This window comes from Corvus kubaryi, unplaced genomic scaffold (genome assembly GCF_017639235.1).
Source record: "Corvus kubaryi isolate FWS band 111438036 unplaced genomic scaffold, C.kubaryi_AGA036_p1.0 66, whole genome shotgun sequence".
Lineage (NCBI taxonomy): Eukaryota > Metazoa > Chordata > Aves > Passeriformes > Corvidae > Corvus > Corvus kubaryi.
The window spans coordinates 881,592-908,157 of NW_024582054.1; the positions used below are offsets into that span (position 1 = coordinate 881,592).

General features: G+C 37.9%; 1 protein-coding gene across 2 annotated transcripts in view; it reads left to right on the forward strand.

The window, feature by feature from the left end:
• The window catches only part of STARD9 (StAR related lipid transfer domain containing 9), a 101,788-nt gene that overhangs the window by 43,698 nt on the left and 31,524 nt on the right, over positions 1 to 26,566 (forward strand). For both annotated transcript variants that reach the window (XM_042048110.1, XM_042048111.1), the window contains exons 7-21: positions 357 to 469; positions 6,337 to 6,406; positions 8,639 to 8,711; positions 9,596 to 9,663; positions 10,619 to 10,716; positions 10,931 to 11,131; positions 11,544 to 11,641; positions 13,400 to 13,477; positions 14,189 to 14,263; positions 14,761 to 14,940; positions 18,727 to 18,778; positions 19,464 to 19,601; positions 20,432 to 20,514; positions 21,537 to 21,640; positions 23,842 to 23,889. In XM_042048110.1, coding sequence (XP_041904044.1) covers positions 357 to 469; positions 6,337 to 6,406; positions 8,639 to 8,711; positions 9,596 to 9,663; positions 10,619 to 10,716; positions 10,931 to 11,131; positions 11,544 to 11,641; positions 13,400 to 13,477; positions 14,189 to 14,263; positions 14,761 to 14,940; positions 18,727 to 18,778; positions 19,464 to 19,601; positions 20,432 to 20,514; positions 21,537 to 21,640; positions 23,842 to 23,889 — 1,479 coding nt within the window. The remainder of the gene's footprint in view (positions 1 to 356; positions 470 to 6,336; positions 6,407 to 8,638; positions 8,712 to 9,595; positions 9,664 to 10,618; positions 10,717 to 10,930; positions 11,132 to 11,543; positions 11,642 to 13,399; positions 13,478 to 14,188; positions 14,264 to 14,760; positions 14,941 to 18,726; positions 18,779 to 19,463; positions 19,602 to 20,431; positions 20,515 to 21,536; positions 21,641 to 23,841; positions 23,890 to 26,566) is intronic.

A 26,566-nucleotide genomic window follows, 5' to 3' on the forward strand; every position in this document is an offset into this window, starting at 1 on the left:
TTCCATCTAAGTACTGTTCTTTGGATGCTGTCTGTTCACCTTTGTATTAACAGCTGAAATAAGAATGCAGTGAAAATTAACTTCCTTTGTTTAACTCCTAAATTTGAGCCATAATCCTACATTCCGGTCTTATTCATTTACATTCCAGTCTTATTCATTGTTCCCTTGCATCTAATAAAGCATTATGTTTGGAAATCTGGGGATTTGAGCCCACTAGTGTGAAAAATCTATGTAAGAGTTGGTTAGATTGTCTAAATATATATGTATTTATATATTATATAAATATATAAATATGTTTCTCATTTTGGTTTGTTTTTGACTGAGTGCATGTAACTTTCCTTTTACTTTCTTTTCAGTTTTCTTGAAATCTATAATGAGCGTGTCCGAGACTTGTTAAAACAGTCAGACCAAAAGAAGCCTTACACACTTCGAGTTCGAGAACACCCTGAAACAGGACCATATGTGCAAGGTGAGAGTGGGCTTCACAATTGGCATCAGAACTGTGAGTAAATGTATATCAGGTGTGTATGTATCTTTGCACGTATACCTGCAATGGTCGTAATTGCTTCTGCTCTTCAAGGGTTACTTTTCTCAAATGTTTTTCTTGTTATATGATCACCTGTAGTACACTGAAAGCTTTGCCCCTGTTATCCTACTGGCTGGATATCCTGCATTGTTTGCCATTCCAGCCATAGGTCATATGGGAGTCGTATTATTTTGCTTTCTTTTATTTTAAAGAAATACTAACTTAATCAAGAAATCTACCAACATTAGCTCTAAATGGGTTCTCCAGACCAGCCTAAGGTCCCTTCCATACCTCGGCAGCAGAATATACACAAAAAAAAAAAAAAAAAGAGTAGATAAATTCAACTGATGTTACAGGGCAGGCCACGAGAAGCAATGAAAAATCTCACCCAAGTGAGAACCTAATAAGCTTGATTTTCCTTCCTTATACTGAAAAAGTACAGAATGGCTAGTATCAGTGTATTAGATGACTAAGAACATCCCAGCCTTCTAAATTCATAGAATTACAGAATCATAGAGTATCCTGAGTCAAAGGGATCCACAAGAGTCATTGAAGTTCAACTCCTGTTCCTGCACAGGACTATCCCCAAGAGTCACACCATGTGCCTGAGAGGGTTGTCCAAACACTTCTTGAAATTTGACAGATTTGTAGCTGTGACCACCTCTCTGGGGAGCCTGCCCAACCACCCTGTGGGTGAAGAACCTTTTCCTAATATCCAACATAAATCTCCCCTGACACAGCTCTGTGCTGTTCCCTCGGGTTCTGTCACTGGTCACCAGAGAGGAGATCAGTGTCTGCCCCTCCTCTTCCTCTCACAAGGAAGCTGTAGCCTGCAATGAGGTCTCCCCTCAGTCTCCTCCAGGCTGAACAGACCAAGTGACCTCAGCCACTCCTCATATGGTGTCCCCTCCAGACCCTTCACCATCTTTGTAGCCCTCCTTTGGAAGCTCTCTAACAGTTTTGTATCCTTCTTATATTGTGGCATTCAAAACTTGTAACAGCAGCATCTTAGGTGGCTTTGTGTTTTCTAGTGAATCAAAGCTTTCAAAACATGTGACAGGGAACAGATGAAAATGAAAACATATTTTTTCCCATTTCAGTTGTCTTTCTTACTTCAGTTCTTACCTTCTCACTGTTTTTCTACTTCCAGTTTATTTTCAGTTTTGGTAGGTGCTTTCACCTCAGGGTCTCATACAGCTTTGAATTGCAGTTTGGCCTTTGGTATTTCGGAAATTGAGTGGCTCCTGGTGTAAAGTTTGCTGGCTACATTGCTGTGTATCTGACCAGCAGCTGACAAAAGTCACATCTCAAAATCGGTGCTCCAGTGTAAAATCATACCAAGTAGCTTTATGGTGGAGATCAGAAGGAAGAGTGTTTTCCAAACTGGGTGTTTGTTTAGAAAGCAAATGCATACATTTCCTTTTCATCTTGCCTTATATCTAAGGACAGAATTCCAGAGTAGCCTCTGGTATCATTGACTGTGCAACTGCTTGGCTGGCCACCAAGTGGGTAGTAACACCTAGGGAGTACGGACTTAGTACACAAAATGCATATCACGTACGATTTTTTGGATCCTGTCACATCAGAGCAAATACGGATTTGTCCTGGTTTCTAAATAGAGTTATTGTCTCTGTTTGTTTAGTGAATTTCTCTTGTTCTCCCTGGTTCACTTTTCTCCCTGTTTTTCTTTATTACGGCATTACACATAACATGGTTATCCTCCCTCCAGAGATTAAAGCAAGATGTGACAATAGATAGAGTGACTTGACTGTGGGATTGGATGGAGCCTGACTGAATGGAACCCAGATTCCTTGGACACCTGTATTGGTCACAGTACATCTAACAACCAATGGTTGTTAGCAGTTCCTCCTCTCAAAATTGGAAATCGGCACTTGCAAAATGTTGAGCTTTCATGGTCCTGTACACAAGGGCCTGTCAAACATTCTGGTTGTTTCAGCTGTGCTTTCCCTGAGCATCAGCATCCTGTTTTAAGGAGACTTGGAAAACAGATGAATTGATGGTCTCATTAGTATGGCAAACATAATTCTTTGAAAAGCAGATTCACAGACATTCGGCTTTGAGGGTTTTCCAAGATTCTCTTTCTACCTGCTTGTTATTGGAGAACTTCATTGTTGATGGAGTACAGATACTAATTATTTTCTTTTAGCAGCTGCTCATTCACCACACAGGAAAAGGTCTTTAAACTGCTTCCTTCCTTGGCAATTTCCACCCCTTTTCTCAGACCTTATATCTCCAGTGATTCCTTGGCTACATATAATGGAGTTTCCCTGTTTTAAAGAAAATAAACTTATAGCTTCTGCCAATGGGCTGGCTCGCCTTTTGTCACTGTTTTGTCTTCATCTGGAACCTTCCAGGCCAATTCTGTCACTTCTTTTTCAATTCTGTTGTGGCTTTTGTTGTTGTTGTTGTGGGGTTTGTTGGGGGGAGGTTGTTTGTTTGTTTGTTTTTACTGTGCTTTTTTTATTTACCTATTTTGAAGAAGGATTTTATACTTGGACGCAACTGAAGTTTTTGAGGGTAACAGTTTTATGATAGAGTTCTGAAATATGCCATTAAAGTTGCCAGTTGATTAGATTTTGTAAACTAAGAGGAAAAGATAATGGCAAAAGATTAACATAAATAATATTTGCCACTTTTGGCCACGGTTGTAAATTCAGTTTGAATAATTTATTTTAGATGATTCACTCCCTCTGTGTTACGACAGCCTCAAAAAATAATTGTGTTAATGCCTGTAAGAAAAATTTTATTTTCAATGGTAAGTGTGATTCACATTTTTAGAAAAAAACTGATCACATGCATGAAAAGTGAAGTAATTTCTCTGCTGAAGACATCATGGGGTGTAATTAGATGTTGTTGTGAGACCATGTGAACAGAAGTAATTTCAGGCTGATGAGTCAGTGGCTTAGGGCAACAGATGACAGGTCTTTTGAGACGTGTATACAAATATATATGAATCAATTTGCCTATGTGGTTTGTGCAATTGTGAACTGTGACAGTTTGCTTTACTTGGGACAGCCCTGGTGTCTGTTGAGGAGAGGGACTAATAAAGTGTGATGGAACTGCATTCATTAGCTCACATCAAAAATAAGCAGCAGTGACTTGAATGCAAGTAACAAGTATAGGCAGCTGGATTTTAATAAGATCAAATTCAAGAAAGCCTCTTGTGAAGAGGTTCACAGCACTGGTACAAAATGCCCTTCTCAACTGCACTAATGTATTGCTGCAATCAAAAATTGCTGAGCTCTGTAATGAGGGTTTTCTACATGCTGAAGTGGTCTTTGGCAGTTTTATATGTAGTCTCTCTGTGCAGGATCAGAGTGTAAGAATAATATTTCCAGTAGCTAGACAGCTGAAATAAAAATTTTCAGCAAGTTTACTAGAAGGAGAACTTGTTTTGTGTTTCACTTCCAGGCAATTTACTGTATGGGAGAAATTAAATTGGTGAACATCAGCAAAGCTCAGAAATCTTCCATTGTTTTCCATAGATCAGGCAAGTTAAGGACTAGCATCTGGATTTGTATCATGCTTCATGCAAGCAATCAGCATTTTTAAGGCTTGCTTTCATCAGGAGCTCCTCAGTGTACCACTAGTTTTAGTTTTGTGTTTGGTATCAGTGACATCCAGAGTACAGTTAGCTGTGGATGAAGAACACAGAGAGGGGAAAATCAGAAAACTTAATCCCTTTAAGGACACTTAGTTGCTCTGGGTAATGCATTTCCCATTTGCAAGTCCAGTCGGAAAGCCCCAGCTCTGGACACTAAGTATCTTAAAAGTTTTCCAGCCCATCGTTTTTCACATAAAGGCTGAGAGATTGTAGCCTTTAACATGCTGAAAGTGTTTCAGTGCTTTGGATTGGAATCGTTTCAAACTTCTCTCTCACAGATGGTTGCACTGTTAAGGAATCAGCCTCTCTTAAATCAGGAAATGATGCAATCTATTTTATTACTCTGAGACAGATTTCTGGGGGACATCCTTTCTTACTCCAAGGCAGATTTCTAGACAAGCAAGTGGTTTTGATATTTCTATGGGACTTGAAAATGACCTTTCTTTTTCGGGCAGCCAACAGAACACTTCGTCATTTCTTTTCAAGCAACATTTAAAATATTTCATTAACCTTCTTAAAAGGCTAACTGTTTTAAACTCTCTGCTAGATTCACAATTCCAGTGCTTAGGGAAATGTAGGCAGGTAAGAATTTCTTCCGTGCCTCCTTTTTATAATGGGACTTTTATTCAGTTAAGTAAGACCTGGAAAAGGGGTCTGGGAAAACAATGTATGATAATTTCCATATTCTGAGCTTTGAAGATCCCAGTGCTGCTGGAAAAATAATGGGCCTCTTTCTCAAATGGAAAATGTGATGGCTTCTGGAATTAATGTATTGTAAAGAGGCACTAGAGAGCAGAGCAGAAGAAATACTCGTTTGAAAATCATTCTATACTTTTTGTGTGTGCAAGTATTCATGCACGCACACTGCAGTTAGGGGTTTTTTTTAAGTGTGGGTGATCCAAAAATCTGGTTTTTTCTTTATGTATATCAGTTGTTAAAGGATTAAAGTAAATTCCCTTCTTTCGCTTAGGTTTTGCTTTGCTTTCATTTAAAGTTAAGCAAACTGTTATCATGAAAGGATAGACTCCAACAATATCAGAAGTACCCATTTCAGTCTTGTTGAAGTTCATATTAATCTTGACTTACATTCTAGCAATAGATAAATTATTTGATCCAAATAAATCAAAAATTTTTTTCAGTACTTTACCCACACTTTCGTGGTCTGTAGTAAAACAAGCCAAACCTAAATCTGTGGAGGGAGAGGAAGTTGCCCTGGATTCCAACTGTGAGATAAAACGTTCTGCATTGGCATGTTTTGCTATGGTATGACAAAGACTAGCTTCACAGCTAGGTGTTTTTTAAGAAGCCACTGCAGTACAAATGATAAATAATCCTCGGTGATGAGGCATATTAAACTGGATTTATGGGAAATACAAGCCTGTTGAGGATAATTTCGTACGTGCACTGGAATTTGCATTTTGCCAGAAGCTGTCAGTGCCACAGCACAGCAGCACACCGCCCTCCACTGGGCCCCACTTAGTCATGTCCACCCCTCCAGCACAGCAGGCTTTGAATGTGGTATTGCTTTCATTTCTTTAGGGGGCTTTCCCCTCCTTAAAAAAAAAATCAAATTTAAAAAACAAAAAAGTAAAAACCAACCAAAAACAAACTGAAAGGAGAAGACAAGAAAAGGCCAGGTGGTTCATATCATTATTTGGGGAGATCCTTCAAAAAACCCTCTGAGGAGAAAAGTGCATGAAGAGTCCCAAGTGCAGGCTACAACCTAGTTAAGTAAGTGGTAAATATTCACAGGGTTTGGTTCCTAATTCTGTTAGTTGCATGAGCAGAGCCATCATCCAGAGGCAATGGCCAAAATCTTCTTTATAGGATCTGTACCCAAGTAGTAGCAGTGACATAGCTGAAAATTTATTATGGAGTTATACTGGTTTTTAAGTACCATTGTTGTGCAGATGGAAAAGTTCTGCTCTTTGAAGGTATGAGGCTTTTTTTTTATATTAATGTTACTGCATTGGAAGGATGAACTAGGATTTTTTACTTAATTTTTTAAAAAATGAAATATTTGTGTTTTTTAATAAAATTTACTCTACTTGAGAGACTACTTGTATAATAGACTGTCATCTCAGCAGACCATCCTTATTCTCCTGATGTTGGGTAAATTGTTGGATAAACTGAATGAAACTTCCTGAGAAAGCTAAGTCTTTAACTCTTCTCGAATCTTTGGCAGGTTTGACTCAGCATTTAGTTACAGACTACAAGCAAGTTGTAAAACTTCTAGAGGAAGGAATAGCTAGAAGGTATTTTATATAACAAACCATCTCCATCTCCATTTAACACTTCTTTCACTGTGTGTTGATTTCGTTGATGTTTATTTTATTGAATCTGTTGCCAGTGCTTTGTCATGACAGGGTGTCAGATTTGGTGATCCTGCACATGACATACACATAAGATGTTACCTATCCTCATATTGTCCACAGCAAGAGCTACAAGCACTCATGAAGTTGCTTCTTCAAAACTGATCCCATGCTGACTTACCCACAACATTCTACCATCTGTCTGTGATAAAAAATGCAAGCCAAGAAAACGTTTTTTCTGTAAACAGACATCTGTTTTTCCCCTTCAATTGCTCATGATACTTTAGGCTGGATAGCTTTCAACTCACTTGGTCATGTAATTAAATGATTTAAAACTGCTGAAAATATAATGTATATTTATTTATTTTCTAAAAGTAGTTGGTTTACAATTATTTGGTTTTATTTCTATAAGTTCCTAGTCCAAATTGTATGTTTGCTGTCAGAGAACTGTGGGATTTGGAACGCTGGTGAAGCCAATGATTTTGGCTCTTGTTAGTTAAGACACTTTTTGACAAGAAGCAGTAAGTATCTTTACAGGTGCCATTACAGTAATAGAAAAGAGTTATATTTGAAAGGATCCTCCAAACCCTAATCACAGTTTCAAAACTGATATTAAGTCTTATCATAAGAGTAGTCAAGGTTTTAGAATAACAGTGGTGCTAGGAAGTAAATAAAAACTAAGCTGAACTACCACACAAATCCCCTTAGAATGTACATCAGGATTAAGTTTTGCTGTTTCTGCTTGTAGCAATTAATAGATGCAGCTTTATGGTAAAAAGACTATTTCAGTACAACAAAATTCCAGGTGAATACATGGGTTACATGGGTTGTGAGTAATTGAGATGTGAACTTGGTCTCTACTTTGTGTATTGTTGGAGGTGAGGAGTACTATCACTTCCTCCTCCAGATCTTGGGGCACTTTCTTTTTCTCTTTTGCTTTATAAACTTTGGTGCTGTTCCCTTACATTCTCTGCCCACTGTAGGGCTGTTTTGTGTCTTCTGCCCTTTACCTAATTGTTTGTCTTCCTCCTCCAACATCTGGAGACTAGTTCATGTTCTCCTGCTACCTCAGCTTTGGCTTGCTTATAACCATGGCGTGCTCAGCTGCCTGTAACTTTTGGCAGTGGCCACTCACATGACAGTGGAGGAGGTGTAGGAAGCAGAGAACACCAGGGAGGAGAGTCCTGGCTTTGACCTCATGCCCTGGGCACTCAGCAGCATACACACAGCTGCAGCTTTCTGCTCTCCAGTGCAACTGGTCTCTGCAGTACTCTGGCAGCTGGGCTTGTAGCAAAAGCATGGTACCACAGTCCTTTTCTGCACTACTAGAGTTACCTACTGTTGTTGAGGGTAGGCTTGGAAAAACTGATAATAAAGGCTGCACATGTAGCTAATACCCCAGGTAAGCTCAAAGGAGAAAAACCTGTGTCCTAGCTTTTGCCCTAGACAAAGTCCTGCTTTCTTTGAGTTTTTCTAACCGAAACAACAATAAAGTAAGTAGAATTTCCAAAAAGTTTGCATTACAGAGGCAGTGGGAGGGTCCTGCTGCTCCTCCTTCTGTGACCAGTTCCTTCTTGCCAGAGTGCACTGGGTCAGAGCTCGAGAGCCGTATGACCAGTCTGTCCATGTAATAGAGTCATGCAAGTGCCACACAGGGAATTACAGTATTTATTTAGTACTCTCATGGGTAGACCTGTTAGTCTCACTGGACTCCTCTGGCTGTGTAAAAGAGCTGTATTAGCATAAAGGAACCCCAGAAGTGGTGTATGAAAGTTTTTGAACCCTTTGGAAATGCCAAGGGATAAAAATGGGCACAAATGGAGAAGATGTGCTGGGCTTGTACACTCTGTATTCGGATGAGCTGTTTGATGCTGCTGCTGGCTGTACTTCTCTGCTGTGTGCCACGCTTATGCAACACCTTGTACCTGTGCAGTAAGGCTGCTTTGAGATATCTCCTGAGGGTGCTGCTGGTGGAAAAAAACACCTCTAATTGATCCTCAGTTTCCACCCTTCCAGGTTCTCTGCCAAATGCTCTGGGATCAGATCCAAGAATGCAGCCTGCCATATTCTCCAAGTTTCACATTCTTTCGTTTATCTGCTGTATTTGTTGATTTTGATTTCCCTGAATACAGGGAAGTAACCCTTTGTGATTGAATGGTTTGTTCTTCTTTCTAGAATCACAGCAGCTACACACATTCACAATGCCAGCAGCAGATCCCATGCTATCTTCACCATCCACTACACTCAGGTTAGCGAAAAATAACGCAACTTCCTTTTCACTTTCAAAAGCATTGTTCACCATGTTGTGCATTGTTTACTTGTCACTATTTTGTGCTGTTTGTAGTAATGGTGGAAGCTGTTACTTATTTCCTTTGGATCACACTGCAGATGTGTTGGGTGCTATTGAAGTGTTCTGTTCCTTTGTCCAAGCTTATAGTCAGAAGTGATGCCAAAACCTCACATTTAAAAGAAATGTTTTCAGTTTTAATCAGCCCTTCGAAATGCAATAACCCTCCTCTGATGCTCTGAAAATTACGTGTGAATATGTTTGAAGTTATGTTTTGTCACACTTATTTAGGATTCTTAATTGAAGTACAGCATTAGTTTACACCAAAATTTTGTATCTGTCCAGCTTTTTAGATGTGCTCATCTCTTTAGCATTTGGCATCCAGCACTCTCCCTGAGACAATGCAGCCTTTCTCCAGAGGAATTACATCCTTCCCTGGCAGGGAAATAGTTCAGTGATCCAATAGACCTTTTCTATCTCACACTTCTAACATCCTGTAATCACAGAACTTTTTGGGATATTTTTCCTTAGTTTCACAAAAGACCTTTGGAATACATTAGTGGAAAATAACTCTGCAAGGTCTACAAGAAACCCTTTCACAGTCTCTAGGCAGTAAAGGTTTTTTTCAAGAGGAAATTGGCATAAGAGGGTAGTTTCTCTGTGGGGTGAGAAAGCTGTTGAGTTAATGGTTTGAACATAGTCAGAGGGTCAAGGTCACAAACAAAGGCAGTGAGACAGTCGTATGTACAACTCAGCTTCAAACAAAAGAGCACATCAATTTTGTTTTTAAATTGTTTTAATTAATTAAAGGGAATAGTCTTCCTTATGTATGTTTTTCTCTTCAGGCTATACTGGAGAACAATCTTCCCTCTGAAATTGCAAGCAAGATCAACTTAGTGGACCTTGCAGGCAGGTAATAATATATGGAAGGGCAAAGAGGTAATTTTCTCTGAAGATGCTGGCAGTACTGTCTTAGAAGATGAAGTTTAATATTTTAAAATTTCATTGACCTAACAGTAAGCCTGACTTTCTTATAAAGTAACAGGGAACATTAAGCTAATATTGTCCTTGTCAATAGTTCTTCTGTACTGTGTATTGGTTTTCACTGGGGAAGGGAATTCCTGGATCCTCAATTCCAATACTGTGCTGTTGCGTACATTTAAGGTAATTCCATTCAACTCCATATTCTTATTAAGTGGCTTTTCCCATAGCTGTTGTTGGAATTACTAAATCTGAGCTTGAAAAGAGAGGGGGAAAAGGGAATGTGTTCCTCATGGCTGGAGAAAATAGTTATATCTCACTGTTTGTGTTGTTCATATTCCGAAAGTTCCTAGGTCTCTGATCTTTGCTATGCATCTCAGTGAGGAACATGTGGTTGTGCTGGATGTAACAGAAAACAGAAAGATGGAAGTTGTGCTGAAGAGTTATAGAACAGTTATAAAAAAGGACTTTTTTTTTCTCAAGAACATAAATTGCCAAGCATGTATGGTCAGAGAAAGTGCTACTGAGGGAGTATACAGACTTTTGTACTGACCCAGTCTACCCTTGTGGAGTTGTGAAATATATGTTGGTTTTTTAAATTCAGAACCACTATGATTGGGTTGCCCAGTTCAGACTTGAATTTATATTTTGGTGGGTCTTTAACAGTATCTTGCACCAACAGCCTTTGCTCATGGTTGTTTGGACTTCCTGAAATAGAGAACAATATAAAAAATACTCAAAGTATATGGGTTTTTTAATTGCAAAGCTCATAATTTCTGTTTTCTTGTATTGCTTGAAAATACATAATGTTTTCATATTGCCTGTATGTTAATAATTAAGCATTTTTGTTTATTTTGCATTGTCTTTTTCATGCTTGCTTGCTACAGTGAAAGGGCTGATCCCAGTTACTGTAAAGATAGAATTACCGAAGGTGCCAATATTAACAAGTCATTAGTTACACTTGGAATTGTCATATCCACTTTAGGTAAGCAAATTAATTCTTTATGTTGAAGGGTTGGGATAAAAGCATGTGACTCACTCACCATGTGTTGAGTGTAGATGTTTATTTGCATTTACATCAAAAAGCTCAGCAGATCAGCTGTGTGGTGTCTTCATAAACTGTAATGACATCTAAGAAAATTAAGTAGCCATGACAAAAAATAATCCCTTTCCTGAGCTATGTGGTATTTCTCCTTCAGCACAAAATTCTCAGATGTTCAGCAGCTGCCAGAGCATTAACAGCATCAAAAGCGAAGGGGACAGCAGCCATGTGGGCAGTTCTCCCTCAGGCAGCAGCAGTGGGACCAGGCGGCCAGCTTACATCCCCTACCGTGACTCCATCCTCACCTGGCTTCTGAAGGACAGTCTGGGGGGCAACTCCAAGACCATTATGATTGCCAGTGAGTTTGGTTTCTACTAATTGTTTAATGTTTTGCACTACATTGTGCCTTTAATATTCTCTACTGCAGTGAGAAGACAGCTGTAACACTTAGAATCTGTCCTTGTAATGATTTTCATAGATCATTACATAGAATTACATAGAATACTCAGGGAAATGAAAATGCATGCTGATTGTGCATGAAATTATGTTTAAGAGTCTTACCAAGGTCATAGCCTTGATTTTAGGGGATTCATTCAGTTATAAATACAATCTGGAGAAGACATTCTCTGTGAGTTTAATGAAATAACCCTAGGGTTATTTTTTGGTTTTATTTTTGAAAGAAGCAAGACTGATAAAAAATAAGCCTTTTTGAAAAGTGATGGGTTAAACTGAATGCTTTTAAAATTGTGTTATTTGTTTTCTGTCTGTAGCTATCTCACCTGCCAGCTCCAGCTACAATGAGACCATGAGTACCTTGAGATATGCTGCAAATGCCAAAAATATTATCAACAAGCCCAGAGTAAATGAGGTGAGGCCTTGAGTTCTGCCTGAGGCAGCCTATGTAGTCACAATTTGTCTTCTTCTCAGTACAGAAAATAATGAAGCCTTTAAATACATGGGAATAATTTTGGCCGCAGAACCTGAGCTTCATTCATTGCTTGTTTTGGGAATGAGCTCTGGCTTTATGACAGATTCATTTGTTTGATTGTGCGGGGGTCCTTCACAGGCTGCACAACTTAAAAGATGGCAGAGTACTAAAGAGAGAGTCAGGTGCTGCATTGGAGGCCTGAATTCTGTTGCTGCCCCTGCTATCCCATTCTTGTTCAATTCTAGATGTTCCAGATGCTGAAGGCAAATTTTCAGTGTGTGGTTTTTTTTTCCTCATTTTCCACTCTTACTCTTTGGTAAGTCCACATTTATCAGATGTGAAAAACATAAACGCTCTCAATCAAAGACATAGTGCTTAAACAGGAGGTTTTAGATACTATAGTCTAAGAACCATCATTAAAAATAATTCATGGAGAAGTGCATAATTCTGTCTTTACAGCAAAATTCAAGCAGCACATACTGATCTGGATCTACAGTCACATATGCTAGAAATATAAAACTCTGGAATTGCTGCTCTGCAACTGAGCATTCTTGACCTGGTATTCTGCATGAGGCTCCCTTTACACATGATCACATAACTTAAGGACTGAATCATTTTGCATCCATTTAAGGAATATACAGTGAATTTAGGTTTCAAAAAAAAAAAAATCTTGATTCCAGCCATTTCCCAATCTTTAATCCATTGACTTTACAGCTTTAGTAGTAGTCTTTTGTGATTTTGTGATTTGGCATGAGTGTATCAAGATACAATTATGTAGATAAAAGATGGAATCTTAGAGTTGTTCATCACTATTTGCTTTCCTAACAATACTCTGTTACATTTGGGCAGGAGTAAACCCTTCTAATCCTAGGTTTCCCAATTTTCATTTGCATCTGAATTACCCATGCCTATAAGTAGTTTTCAGACATCAAGAGTAGCAGCAATTGTGTGCTTGGTTTTGCCAGCAGCAGTTCTCAGCTCTGTGACAGGCTGAAGTCACAAACAGTCCTGGGTAAGCCTCTTGTCACACACAGCCTCTCAGCATCCCAGCAGGTGTACCCATCACTCTCTTGCACAGCCCATGCTAGATCCTTAATCCCAGCCCTCTTCCCCTCATTCCAAATTGACCTGGCAGCCCAGAGAAAGCTGATTCTTGACTCAAGAGTTTGTCTGAACTGTCTGTAAAAGCTGTTTTCCAGAAACTGCCTGTCCAGAAACACTTACTCTGAGAGTGAGACAGATGCCTCCACACAAGCAGACAGGAAATTCTTTATGTATCAGCTGTAAGGGGTTTTAATACTATCCTTGATGACATTCTGACTTAGTCTCCTCTAATTGGATTTTATACACCAGCATTAAATAACAGCATCTTTCTGATGTAATGTAACTATTTTGAAGATAAATCCTTAAAAGTAGTGGTTTATCCATCTAGTCATGATGGGAAGAAATGCTATGGTAGGTCTGTGTTCAGAAGAGACATGGAATAAAGTTTATGGTAAAAGGGAAACTATCCAAGATGAGAACCCCCTATCCCTAGGCAGTATGTCTCAGGGGCCTGGCAGAGTGAAGCAAGGAGTACTGTTGTGAGTTTACTTGTTCTCCTCTCTTCCTGGCTCTTGGAATACCTCCACATTGATTTCTTTAGCTAGAATGTTTTTAAGGCTGGTTTTTCCAATGGTTTGTGTCTCAATGTTTCAGGATGCAAATGTGAAACTGATCAGAGAACTGAGAGAAGAAATTGATAGGTTGAAAACTATGCTGATGAGCTTTGAACTGGTATGTAGCAACATTTCCCCACTGGAGCTTTTATGTTACTTTAGGTAGCTTGCTTTCATCTCATCTGTTTATCTTTCCGTGTTTATTGTAACTGCAGAGAAATGAAACTGTTCTCTGGGTGATTTTGCAGTTGTTAAAAGGTTAGCTGCTTTTCTTTCATTTCTCCTCTTTTTGTCACTATATTGATAAACCTGAAGTATAAGTAGTCATGTCAAAAGGATTTCCTTGCTTGTCTTTCATGGAGTTGGATGGTTTACCTGTCCAGAAATACCATGAAATAGGAATATTTTATTTTTAAGAGTATGGAAGCTTCCAGAGAGTAATTGATGTTTCACACTGCCTTCACACTCTTTCCCCTCCAAAAAAGTTGTGAACATCTCACAATACAGCTGACATCCCTGGTGTTGGAATAATAATAGTGTCTTGGTTTTCCAAGCCATGGAGAGAATGTTTTGCTAGGAGAGGCAGAAACTACACTTCAGGATTTATTTACACAGAACTAGCTCTCATTTACTGCTTTTTCACCAGTTCTTTACACCAAAAAGTAGCATGCCATAGCTAAAGAGATGTAGGCTAGATATGAGAAGGTAGCACATGTATTTTGTCTTTCATTCTCTTGAGTTCATCAAATGCTGGAGAATTAAAGAACATGCCTGCCAGTTGTGAATAGGAAAAGTAACATGTAGATCTTGGTGACTGTTGTTTGTACAGAGGAATTCCAGTCCCTCTTGGAGTGATGACAGGGATGGAAATCTGACTGAGCTGGTCCTGCAGAATGAACTGAAGGTGTGTATGATTTACTTGATGCTGTATCTCCTGTTCCACAGGGGGATAGCATTGCTACAGTTGTGAAAGTACAGTGAAAACTTCTTTTGTCTTAATCCTTTCCTTTTTGCTCTGCAGATGCAGGAAACTGCCACCTTTAATGCAAGATGAGTGTGCTCTACCAGTTTGTGACAAAAGTGTTGTGTCCTTAATGGGACACAGTCCACTGTGTATTACTATGTCTGCACAATTCTACCCCCTGTTTGAAAGCTGTCTCAATATACCACAGTAATTCATTATACAGAGTCTGTCCCTTCTAACATAAACTCCAGTTTATTCAAATGAAATTACTGTACACTTACCAAAATTACTGAGAAGATTTGATCACTGGTAACCTGGAAAGGTTTTGCAGACCTTCAGTTTTGCCCAAAGACAGGTGAAATAACTTGTTAGCATGATCAAAAAGGAAAAATTAGCCTGCTTAGTAAGTGAAACTGTTCTCTCTCCTCTTCTTTAAGATTGAGCAATTGACCAAAGACTGGACAAGTAAGTGGACGGACAGGAAAGCCATCATGGAAGAGTACAGTGTGGACATCAACAAAGAGAAAGCTGGAGTAACAATAGATTCTAATTTACCTCATCTAATGGCCATGGATGATGATATCCTCAGCACAGGAGTGGTGCTGTATCATCTCAGGGTGAGATATGGTCATTTGTCTTATTTTACCCTTTAATTTGAAAGTATTTGTTTTCTTTGGAAATGGAGTGTGGTTTGGGTGACGTTACAACAACAGCTATCAAAACATGAAGGTCACAGATCATAATGTGCGGGGAAAATAGAAAATACATGGAAATGGAGAAGAAGAATTAATACATGAATATAAGTTGACCGTTTATGAATGCACATGCAAACTATTTGATATTGTATTACAAGCAAAGCAGAATACTCAAATTAGGTATTAGTAGTTTGTCCACAAAGCATAAGGACAGTTATGTGTGCACGTATGTGGAAACATAAAGGATGGTGCTTGAAGTATGCCAGACATCCTGGTCCGAATTTTATTATGCATTTGTATACTTAAGACTGGCTTATTTGAATATGTATAGATAAAAGTAAGCTTTAAGAAACAAAAGCTCACTTTGGCAATGACTTCTATACATTGCTTTTAACCCTACCAGAGATCTGCCGAGTAGATACCAGGTATGTACCATGAGGGCTAATTACTTGTGACCCTACTTGAGTGGCTATTTTTGAAGATCAGGTAGAAATCCTGGCCTCATAGATACTGTTTTGTTGTGTAGCTGCTAATTTAGGGCAAGGCTTTCACCAAGAAACTTTCATAACATTGTATGTATATTACTGCACATTATGGCATAAGATGTGCATGGCTGGGTCAGACAAGTTTTAGGAGTTTTTTTGGTTTTTGATAAAGCAAGTGCTAAGCCATACTTCAACATTTTTAATGTTGTTTAAATTGATGGAAATTACTGAAATATTGATGCTGCTTAATGTGAACGCAATGTTGGATGGGCACTTCTACAGAGGTGCACTCGTTGCCAGAACATATGTTAAATAAGGTTGAAAATCATGTATCTGTCTACTAATGAAAAATCTTTATCTAGATTTTGTGGTAATTTATATAGTTTAGGGACACAGGATTCTTTTATTCCTCTTAAAAGTGACAACAAATATTTAGAACAGAAATCATGCTGTTCTTCTATCATGTTGAAAGAGAGACTTAACTAAATTTTCTCATGCCAACACAAAGAAATTGTACCAGGTAATTTTTTGGGACCAAGTATTTATGTCCAGTGCTGATCAACATGCAGCTTCAACCACTCAGCCCTACATTAACATTAAATATTTATTGGAAGCAACTGCTACTACTTAAACGCTTTTCTATTATGTGCCATTGTGGAAAGAGCAAATACTTTCCCATATTAATTTTGACAACACCTAATTTAAATATATTCATTTTAATGGCATAACCTGGTTTGAAGGGTCACCTTCTGAAGTCATTCATGACTCTGTCACACTAACATCTTTGTCCCTTCTTTCTTTGCTTCTAGATGCTGCCTTTTCTTTTCTTTGTGCTTTACATCTTTTAGTCTCTGGTGTCTGTTACCTTCATCTGAGCAGCAAGAAGGTAAAACATTAGCAGTTCCTTACAAATTAGGGCTTCAACATGTAACAGCACTTTACACTGTACTTCTAGAGAGAGGTCACAGCAGCAGTTTTCAGATCATGGAAAATAAATATTGTGTTACTCATTTACTCTCCTGATATTTCATAATAATAATTGCACTAATCAATGCTGCACCTATGCTTAATTTTCTGGCTTTTATTAATAAAAGATTTATGTTTTCTTATGATTTAACTGACCTTTTTTGCATAGCTTAAAAATATGAAATTTGCTTATTGCTTTAATAAAAGGTGTATTTCATAACCTTTTTTGAAAGCTGGAGTACTCCCAAAAGTGAAGGGGCAAAGCAATCTTTCTCTTTATTGCTCTGTAATGTACCTTAGGAATTCTACCCCTAGTCGTGAGACACAACCAGAAGAGGTAACAATGTAAAAACACTTCAGCAGATGTGAAGATGTGCTGTGATGTGCTAAGGTCAGGTTGTGAGGTGGTTTCATCTGAAACATCTCTCACTTTTTCAGGTGTAAAACTCAATATTAAATTAGAAAAGAGTATAAATATTACAATTATAATCTCAGTAATAGCATTTTAAAAATGAAATCAGCATGGTCCTGGGTTATGGTTATTTTTGTTTTGTTTTCTCAAGTTGAGCTAGTTTGCTTGTATCCTATCTGTACCCTTCGTCTCACCTGCAATTTTTATTTGGATTTAAACTTACCCAGAATCACTCCACCGACTGGGATGCTGCTGTGAATTTCCTGAGCCAATGCAGCTGTAATTCATTTTTCTGAAATAAATTGTATTACCAGAGAGTTAGTTCAGCACCTTGGAAGAAGTTTCTTTTGAAATTACAATAACTATTTCTTTGCTTAGTGAAGAAGATAATTGGTAACGAGATCTTTCAGGAGCTGGTTTGCTTCTCTTTGTATAAGATACGTGTTGCTAACTCACTTGATTGAGTGATGTGAGTCAAGTGCCATATGGACCATAAGTTCTAGAAGTTGTGGCCAACCCAGGTAGATATTTTGCAGCTGAGCTTGCTGAACGTTCAACTGACATGTAGCTTGGTAATTACTCTAAATTGGAGGCACAGTCCAGCTTTCAGCCTCTCCAGGAAATGAAGTCTCAGCAGGGCTCATGCCTGAGGGATCTGTTAGTTGGTTCAGATAGCTGAGCTCTGTGAGGAGCTTTGTGATAACCATTCCCTTTCTGTCCAGTGCACAAACCCACTGTCATTTACCCATAATTACCCATAGCTGAGTCACCTTGAGTAGTGCACAGCTTCTGTTTTCCCAGTCTTCAGGCTTCCAATTACTACTTCTTACTTCATCTTTAAATCTAGGCTTTACAATATGCTTGGAGCAGAGAGCATATTCAATTTGTTCTAATTTGAATACAAAATCACATTGTTTACTGCCCATAATTAATTTTAATATAACCGAAAGGCTTGCCACTAAAGTAATTTTAGAGTGCATTTACCAATCACTTTACCATAACCAATTACAGTGTCTCTTTGGAATTGGGAAATTATCTTGCTTTGTTTTCCTAAGAAAAAGCACAGAAGCAATAGACATATAGTAAATTAATTGCCCTTTTTTCACAGTTTTTTTCTCATGGTATTGTTTAAATGACTCTTTTTTATTCGAAGGCAACCATAAAACTACTGTCTCACTTCCATCACCGACCCATAATATGGTTCGAGTCTTCTTGTTTTGGAGACTTTTGTTCCTAGGCAGTTCTTTTCTTCAAAGTTTTTGAATCTTCAGGTTTGGGAACTTGCCCATATACCATAAGCACCAGAAAGACTTTTCATATATGTCATTTAAGTTTCAGAAAAAAGTTCTTCTTTAGTAGTTAGATTGAAGAGTTCATCGTCTATGACAAAGTTCTCTTCCAAATTAGGAATTCTGTTACTTTTAAATTTGAAAAGTGTGGAATAATCATTCTGCAGCTTCTTTCTTTCTGCATGATATTTATTAAAAGAATTATCTCATTTCTGCAAACACCAAGTCTCACTGTAGAAGTTCAAAGCATCAGGAAGCGTGTTCGTATTCAAAATGTTGGTCTCAAGCACAGTCCAGAAGTCATCCACTGAGGGTTACTTTATCTACTGAAGTTGTAGAAGCTGACATAGCTGCAGGATGAAGAGTAATTGCAACACTGTGGGGGACAGTGGGCTGAGCTGTTACGAAGTACCTAGCATTTGCTTCAAACAATTCAGTCATTCAGAGGCAATTTATTTTAAGTGTTTGCTAAAATGATGTACCAAAGCTTTTTTAAGTAGTATATATAGTCTATTTTCTGTAACCAGCTTTTAAATTAGTTCTTTTCTTGTTTTAGGAAGGAACAACCAAAATAGGAAGAAGTGACTCAGACCAAGATCAAGATATTGGTAAGAGAATGATATTACAACTTATTTTGTGATATGGTCAGGTCAAACCAGAGGTTTACATCTGTCATGTGTAATAGCCAGGTCATGTTTCTATTTGTCTGCTTTCTTTATTGAAAAAGGTAAGTAGAAGAGACTAATTAATAATGTTTGCTAAAATATATGTTTATTTTTTGTTTAAAAAAAAATTTTCTCTTTTTTAATTTTAGCAGTCAATCTCAGGAGCTAGATACTATGATAGAGAACTGAAACTTTATACTAAAATTGAAAAATTTGTGGAATCTCAGCTTTGGTTAAGTTCTGCTAAGCTTGGTTATGTTTGATTATTTTCTACCAGTAGATTTGTGAATTATAAACAATAAATAACATAATGGCATTAAGAAAATTCAACATAATAGAAGAATTTGCACATCAGCTCCCAAATCAGAAAGTGATACGTAGTTTCCCAGTACCAGGTATAAAGAAACAATCTCACTATTTTCAGTAGTGAATTTCAATAGTAAGTTTTTTTCTGTGATTAATTATTTGACTAGCAGGATTTAATCTCCTTGTTTTGCACATGATATAGTTCTCTGGGGTATGCAGTATGCATAGAGTCGAACAGTCTGTGGTACTCCGTTCTCAGGCAAACAGAATGGAGTAACCAACCCAACCCCTTCAACAGGAGAGATAAATCTCTACGTTGTAGTTTTGCAGGGACAGTGGATTGAAAGGAATCACTGTATGATAGACAACCACTGTGGGATTGTGACTCTGCGACCAGTTCCAGGTGCACACTGCTCTGTGAATGGCTGTGAAGTGTCTGGGTCGTGTCGTCTGTCACAAGGTAAGGCTTCTTTTTCTGTGAGTGCTGCATTAAAGTCACCCAATCACTGGAGTTTAGGTCAAGAATTTCAGAACCTGAGCAGATCAGGGAAAGACATCTCTCAGTCTGCTGCCAGTTCCACAAGGCTTGATCCATGGCTAGAGCTGGGACAAATAAATTAAGTACCCCACAGAAGTCAGATTAAAACATTGCTGACAATATTCTGCCTCCTTTTGGCAACAGAAGTCTGTAGGTTTCTGAAAAGGGAAGACGTGTAGTCAGAGACACTATTGTGGAAAGTAGTGGAGACTGGCCCTAAGCCAGCTGGCCACTGAAAGGGTTTTTTGGCAATTATATAGTATGGTTGAAATGACCTTCAGCTTTTTCACAGTCTATTTAGGTGGAAGCTAATAGCCACTAAGTCACAAGTATGATAATGAATTCAGATTAAATGGATCAGGCTTCCATACTTTTAGGTTGCTTAAAGTAACAGTCCAGCTTCTGGGAACTTGCAGTTATCTAGACTCTTAAAAATATAGTGTAAAAGCAAGTTTTCAGCAGTGGATCGGTTGTGGTTTTTGGCATGAAGTCATGCTGGCTGGCCTTTAATATGAACTGGGAATTTACAGTTACACTTAGTCTGCAGAGATCTGCAAGATCAGTTTGCTTGGATGCTGTCATTACAGATTGATAACTCTGCCATTCCATAGTGGCAAATTCTAAAATTAGTTCTTTGTTCTGTGGTGTTCAGAAAGCTGTTGGTCAGAATTTAGTTTTTTTTAAAACATACTATTCTATAGTAGTTTGATGAATTACGTCTCTGTAAATATCTAATTATTCTGTTTTCACAGGGGCCCTTGTTGTCCTTGGCAAATCTCATAAATTTAGATTCAATCACCCAGCAGAAGCTGCTATCTTAAGACTAAGAAGATCAGTAAGTTCTAAAACTGCTTTTCTCTCATAATTTTTCTTTTTCTTTCCTATTTTTTTTCTTCTTAAAAGCCAGCCTGATAAAGATAATATTTCATCTCATCATCATATTCTCTTGCTACATTTCCTCCATCTAATGGTCTGTAATGACACTAAACCTTCTGTGGGAGGACACTAGCACTTCTTTCAGATGTGCTTAGCAAAAGATGATGCAGATCCCTTGAATTATTTAGTGTTTCCTATTTCCAGTCATGACTACAGTAGGGTTGAAACAAAAAGGCAGAATCCTGCAGTGAAAAGATCAGTTAAGAATCTTTCCACATCTGATAATCTTTTGAGTTATCTTCTTTGTCATTTCACTGTCTTGAATGAAGTATACTAGAAGAATTGGAAAATTTGTGGGATTAAGTACTTAAGTATTGTTGACTCTGAAAGCAGTGAATTGTTCCATACATCGGAAATAGATAAAATATTTCTTGGTATGTTAAGCTCAGGAACTAACTACTGTAAGATATTATTTGGTTAGCTAGTTCGATGATGTTTAAGAACTGAGATAGTTCTTAAAATGAATGACAAACATAGCTTAAAAACCTGACTTCAAAAAATACGAATTTTCTCATTTAGGAGTTAACCACATTATCAACTGATATTGGCAAGAGTCAACCTTTTAAAATGGATTTTCGTTTATTAACGTTTTATACTTCCCATTCTTCCATCCTTTTGCACTCACTGTGAGATAAGGGGCTTAACTTCTGTTTGTTTTCTTTCTTAATTTCTTGATTAATGAAACATGCAGTACATTAAAATAGAGCTGCAAAAAGAGATGTACTCAGTAACAAATACTTCACAGTTTTGCTAATTATCAAAGACTAAGCAGAAGTGTAAGTGAGATTATAAACTCACATGGGAGGTATTATGCAGCCTTGCACACAATAGTTAATGATGACAGTGCTAATGATAACTTGGAAGTTCCTGGGTTGCTGTGATTTTAATAAATACCTGTCTTATGTTGTGTGCTTTCTGTAGATTAGTGAAACCCCACCCACTCGGAGCTATGGAGCTTTGGACTGGCTCAATTTGCATGGAAGTTGCACCAATTCTCCTCACTATATCCTTTCTTCTCTTCACAAGTAAGTTTAAAACTAAGAAAAAAAGCAACTGAACGAACAATTTCTCTTGTGGGATGATATCTGAAATAAGGGACTTGGTTCAGACAAAAGTAAGCTGTATACAGAATAAGTCCCATCACGTTTTTGAGTAGGCAGATAAAAATGTCAGAGAAAATACATTGGCCAGTCGACTGATATAGAGCATTAAGATATACAAGCAACAAACCTGCAAGATTATTTCTTGGTGCTCAATTAAGAAAATGCCTCAGATGAGACTGTGAGCCTTAGTTCACTTGGACATCTGCTGTACAGCTAATCTATAATTTTTACAATATTATTCTGTGCTTTAATGTACAGAATGGACTTTTCAGGATATGATTTAGCCAAGGTAATTATTATCAATTGACTTTCCCTGTTAATTTGTTGTGGAAATCACAAGATTTGTTCATAAATTCCCTTTAGTGCAAGTCCTCATTGAGCCCTTCATCTCAGAAAGCCAATGTGATTCCTTGTTTGATTGTTTTCAACTGAGCAGTAAATAAGGCATATACTGCTTTCAAAGTGTTGAAGAGCTGCTCATACTCAGTGTTTAGTGTGTGCTTTTATGGCAGAGACTTTAGGAAATGGAAATGATTGGTGTGATGAAGACAGTGATTAATGTGTATCAGGAAAATGAATTGAGATATGTTCTGTGTTTCAGTTCATGACATTGAAAATAGAATATTAAAGAATAAATATAATTGGGTTCTTTTTCTTTTTTAATTCCTCTCAGCCTGGCACATTCAATTAACCTGTTAAAGGCGAGAAACAGCCATCTTCTCATTCATATCTGTTGATGCTTCTGCTTCTTGATAGAGTGTTTTTGCTGTGGTAACATACTGGGAATCTTTTATCTCTTTCTAGTGGAAGTATCTCATCTCATGTTCATGAGCATAAAATGTTATCTCTGTTTTGAATATTCTTCATGATTCTAGTCAAGTGCCTTGCTTTCCACCTTGGGTAGTGTGGTTTGATATGTTCTCTTTAATGTATCTAATCTCTGCATTTGCTTTTCATTTGCTGCAGTGATACCTGTCTGTACAAAATGTTACTTCATTTTGTTTCTTTACTGAAGAACATTTTACTTATCATTGCTATTATTTTCTTAGGAAAAAATACAAAGAGTTTTAAAAATAAGGGTTTGTCTTATGACCTTCAAATGTACACACCAAGGTGCTCTTTATGTTGCTAAAAACATTAGTTGTGGAGCTCTTTTCACAAGTTTTTTGATGAACCTAGAAAAACCTGAAGAAATCCACAAGTTATTATAAACAGTTTATCAGAAATTTGCACCTAGTTTCCCCCTTTTTAACCTGACAAAACTGCAGAACATTTCTGATTGATTTTCTTTTTCCAGACCATGTTCAGATAGAGGATTTGTTTGTGTTGATCAATTTTTTAATCACTTGGACAGGATATTACAAGTATATTACATTGCTTAAAGTTTCCCTCATGCTTACCTAGAGGGTTTCAGATGGTTACTTCAGTAAAGATGAAAAATGTTATGGTATTGCATTTGCTTGGGTTTTTATCAGTGTCCATCTTTTATAGGAATGAGCTGTAAACTATGTCTAAGAATAGTTGGTTTTCACCTTACATAACCCAGTGGTCCTTTTATCCTTTTGAATAGTTATTTGGCATAGGTGAACTGAATTGATCCACTCAGCCTTCCTTTGCAGTAACCTGTGAGCCTGTATTTCTGTAGAGACAAGTAGTTTTGCTCATGGAGGGGGTTATGATTGAGACATGTAGCCTAAGATTTATATTATAAGAATAAAATTATGTATGTGGTCTGTTGTGAAGAAAAGTCAATGTCAGGTGCTAACAGGTGTGTGTGAGGTACTTTGCAAGCCATAATACAGGAGTAAATGGACTACAGGGAGTGTTTATTGATCACCAGTGTTTACTGATCACCAGTAAAAAGTCCACCCTAATGCAGGGTCTCGTCTCTGTCAGAAGGAGATGTTCAGAGGGAAATATAAGAACAGGGAAAGCTCTGTGTGTGTGTGTCTTGTTCTCTGTCCCCCTCTCACTTGAAAGTTCTTGGTGTTCTCCCAGCTGCTAGAAATCTGCATCTTCCTCTACTGAAAATTACAATAAAATCTCTGTGTACAATAGGCTTCAGTGAAATTTTCTTGCCTTTTTTCCCAAATATTTATGATTTCCTATTTTTATTTTTGCAGTCAAAAATGTAGAAACTGTGAAGAAAACAAATGTTCTCTTCAACTAAGGTAAGAATATTAATGTGTCTACATCATGCTGAAATTTTTGACACCTTTACCTTGCCTTTCTCCTGTGCTACACTGATTTCCTCTAGAAGAGATGGAAGCTAGACTTTAAGCTTTAATTCAGACTACTTTATCATATTGGAACAAGAATCTGCAGCTGAGTTACAGGCAAGGCTCTGCAAGCATCTTCATACAAGATCTTGTGCAGAGGATTTGCCTCTTTGTTGCATGTGTAGCCTGCATTTAAAAGCTATAACTAGAGTGAGGCTTACTCTGAAGTTGCTGCCAATTTCCAGCATATAAGAACCCTAAATGTAATAGATTTTATGCCAATAGTAGGTACTGGGAATGCTCACTAGTACTTTGAAAATTGCTTGGATAAATTGGGTTCTCTTCTGGTGAGAATAAAATTGCTTTAGGAAAAGTAAAAAAAAAATTAATTCCTAGCATAAAACATGGTTCATTCATGGAAAGACACACAGCAGCTGCAAACAGAAATAATTCAGAAATTGTTGAGTTTCCATGGGTTTAAGTACCTTTTTCATCAGGAACTGATGGTACTTTACTTTCTTCTGGATGTTTTTATTTCAGATCATATCTATATATATATATTACAGTAACGATTATTAATGATATGAGTCTTATCTCCCATGCTGTCCGTATGATGACATTTTCTCATCTGCCTTTCATGGGTTGAATTACCAGTTGAACCTTTAATTGTACATTAAAATATTTTGAGAAATGAGAGGAAAAACAATTTTCTACCATTGCACACAAATACTAAAATTTAGGCATTCCTTTGAAAAAGGATTGTGAGTCATTACACCCTTACTTGTTTGCTTGTTCATACACCCTACTCATAAGAGCCCCTGCACTTCAAATTTCTGATGTTTGCTGTCAGCCAGCAAACACACAGAAGACTTGTGAATGGCATCAGTCATCATGTTATAGCATCACCACAAATAAGTAGATAATAAAGGTCTTTCTCCTGCCATTGCCTCAATATCATACTGCATATAAATAAAAACTCTGATTTTATTGTCTTGCTGGTTTGAAAAAAAACCCACAGGGGTTTTCCATTAGAGTTCAGTGGTATAGCAGTACACTGAATTAATTTTAGCTGCTTGGAACATGATTAAACTCCCTTTCCTTGAAAATACCAACATTGTTAAACTGGGGGGGAAAACTCTGAGACAGCATAATACAATGTATTTATTATTCTAATGTGGTATAGTTAACTTGTCCAACTAATATCTGTAAAATACTCTGAGTTCTCACTAACAGCTTCCATTTGAGAATTTCAAAGCGCTCTGCCAAAAACAAAAAGATTAAAGAAAACTTTTGCTTCTCTTAAAAGATCCCTCAAATATTCTGTTTCACAGAGAAATGCACTGTGGCAGTTACAGCAGCTCTACCATTTACAGCAGAACCAGGTATAGTGGGTTAGCAGGGTAACTAAATAATTCTATATATAACTGACATTGTGAAGGGAGAACCTGTGTCAGCTGAACTGGAATTTAAAGAGGAAGCATTTACCTTTATTGGGGAGTGTGGTTGTGTCTTGTCCCTGTGACTCTTTGGCAAAAAGAGGCCTGTTTTAGAGATGTATTTAAAGGAGTACCTTAAATAAGTCATTGCCTCACTGTTATTTTGGGGGTTTGGCAAAGAAAAAGAGGTTTTTCACAGAAAGGCTAAAAAAAACCACACATGAAAAAGTACGGGTGTGCTTTTTCTGTAAGCAAGCCAGCTAATCAGAAATCAAAATGATGTTTCACTTGATGCTGACTTCTGTGAAGGGGATTACTATGTGTGTATGTTTCCAAAGATCCCTTATTTCTAAAGGTTTTTGACTCTGCTGGCCATTTTGACTGATTTCTGGCTCCCACCTCCTGCCCACCACTCCCCAGCTTTTGCTTTGAATTCTGTGAGTGGCATTCCTTCGGGAGGCTGAAGGAGGTGATAATACAAGGTCTTTGTATCTCCTCGTTGCTCTTCCCTCTGCTTTAGGGAAGAGAAGGGAGAGGCTTGGGCCCTATGCTGGGCAGAAGCAGATGTACGATGCTGTGCAGCTGCGTGGTGCCTGCTGCTGCTCTGAGCCCCTGTGGGAAGGGCCCTGGATTGGACACGGGAAGAGGGGGAGGATAGAGCTGGAGAAGGTGGGGGGAGTTGTGTAGATGGGTATTAGTGGATAGGCTTGTAACTCTAGCTTGTGACTGCTCTCAGTTTGGGGTTTGCAAGGGTGCAAAATGCCCTGCCAGCATCTTTTCTTCTGCTTTATTTTTAACTCTTTTTCCTTTGGGAAAAATAATTTGTAGAAGACAAATGGGACTTGAACTCTAGGCAGTCAGAAAGATGGGGATGCCAACTTGACTGATGTTTTCTTTGAGAAAACTGGCAAATTTCAGCTTTTACCAAAAGTGATTGTTTTCACTGGAGTTTCTCTATTTGAGCCTTAAGATTTTGTTGCAGCAGGTATTCAGCCTCACCACAGAGCTATTGCTGCCATAGTTACTGGAAGCTGCATTATGCTGTAGCAGCCGCCAGCCTCTGCATCAGCAGTAGAAGTGTTTGGGGAAGAGGGGAGGAGAATTGCACAATAGGATCCCAGAGAGCTGACAACAAAACCGGCTGGAAAAAAATGTGGATTTACAGATGGTTCATTTAGCATGCATCGTGCAAA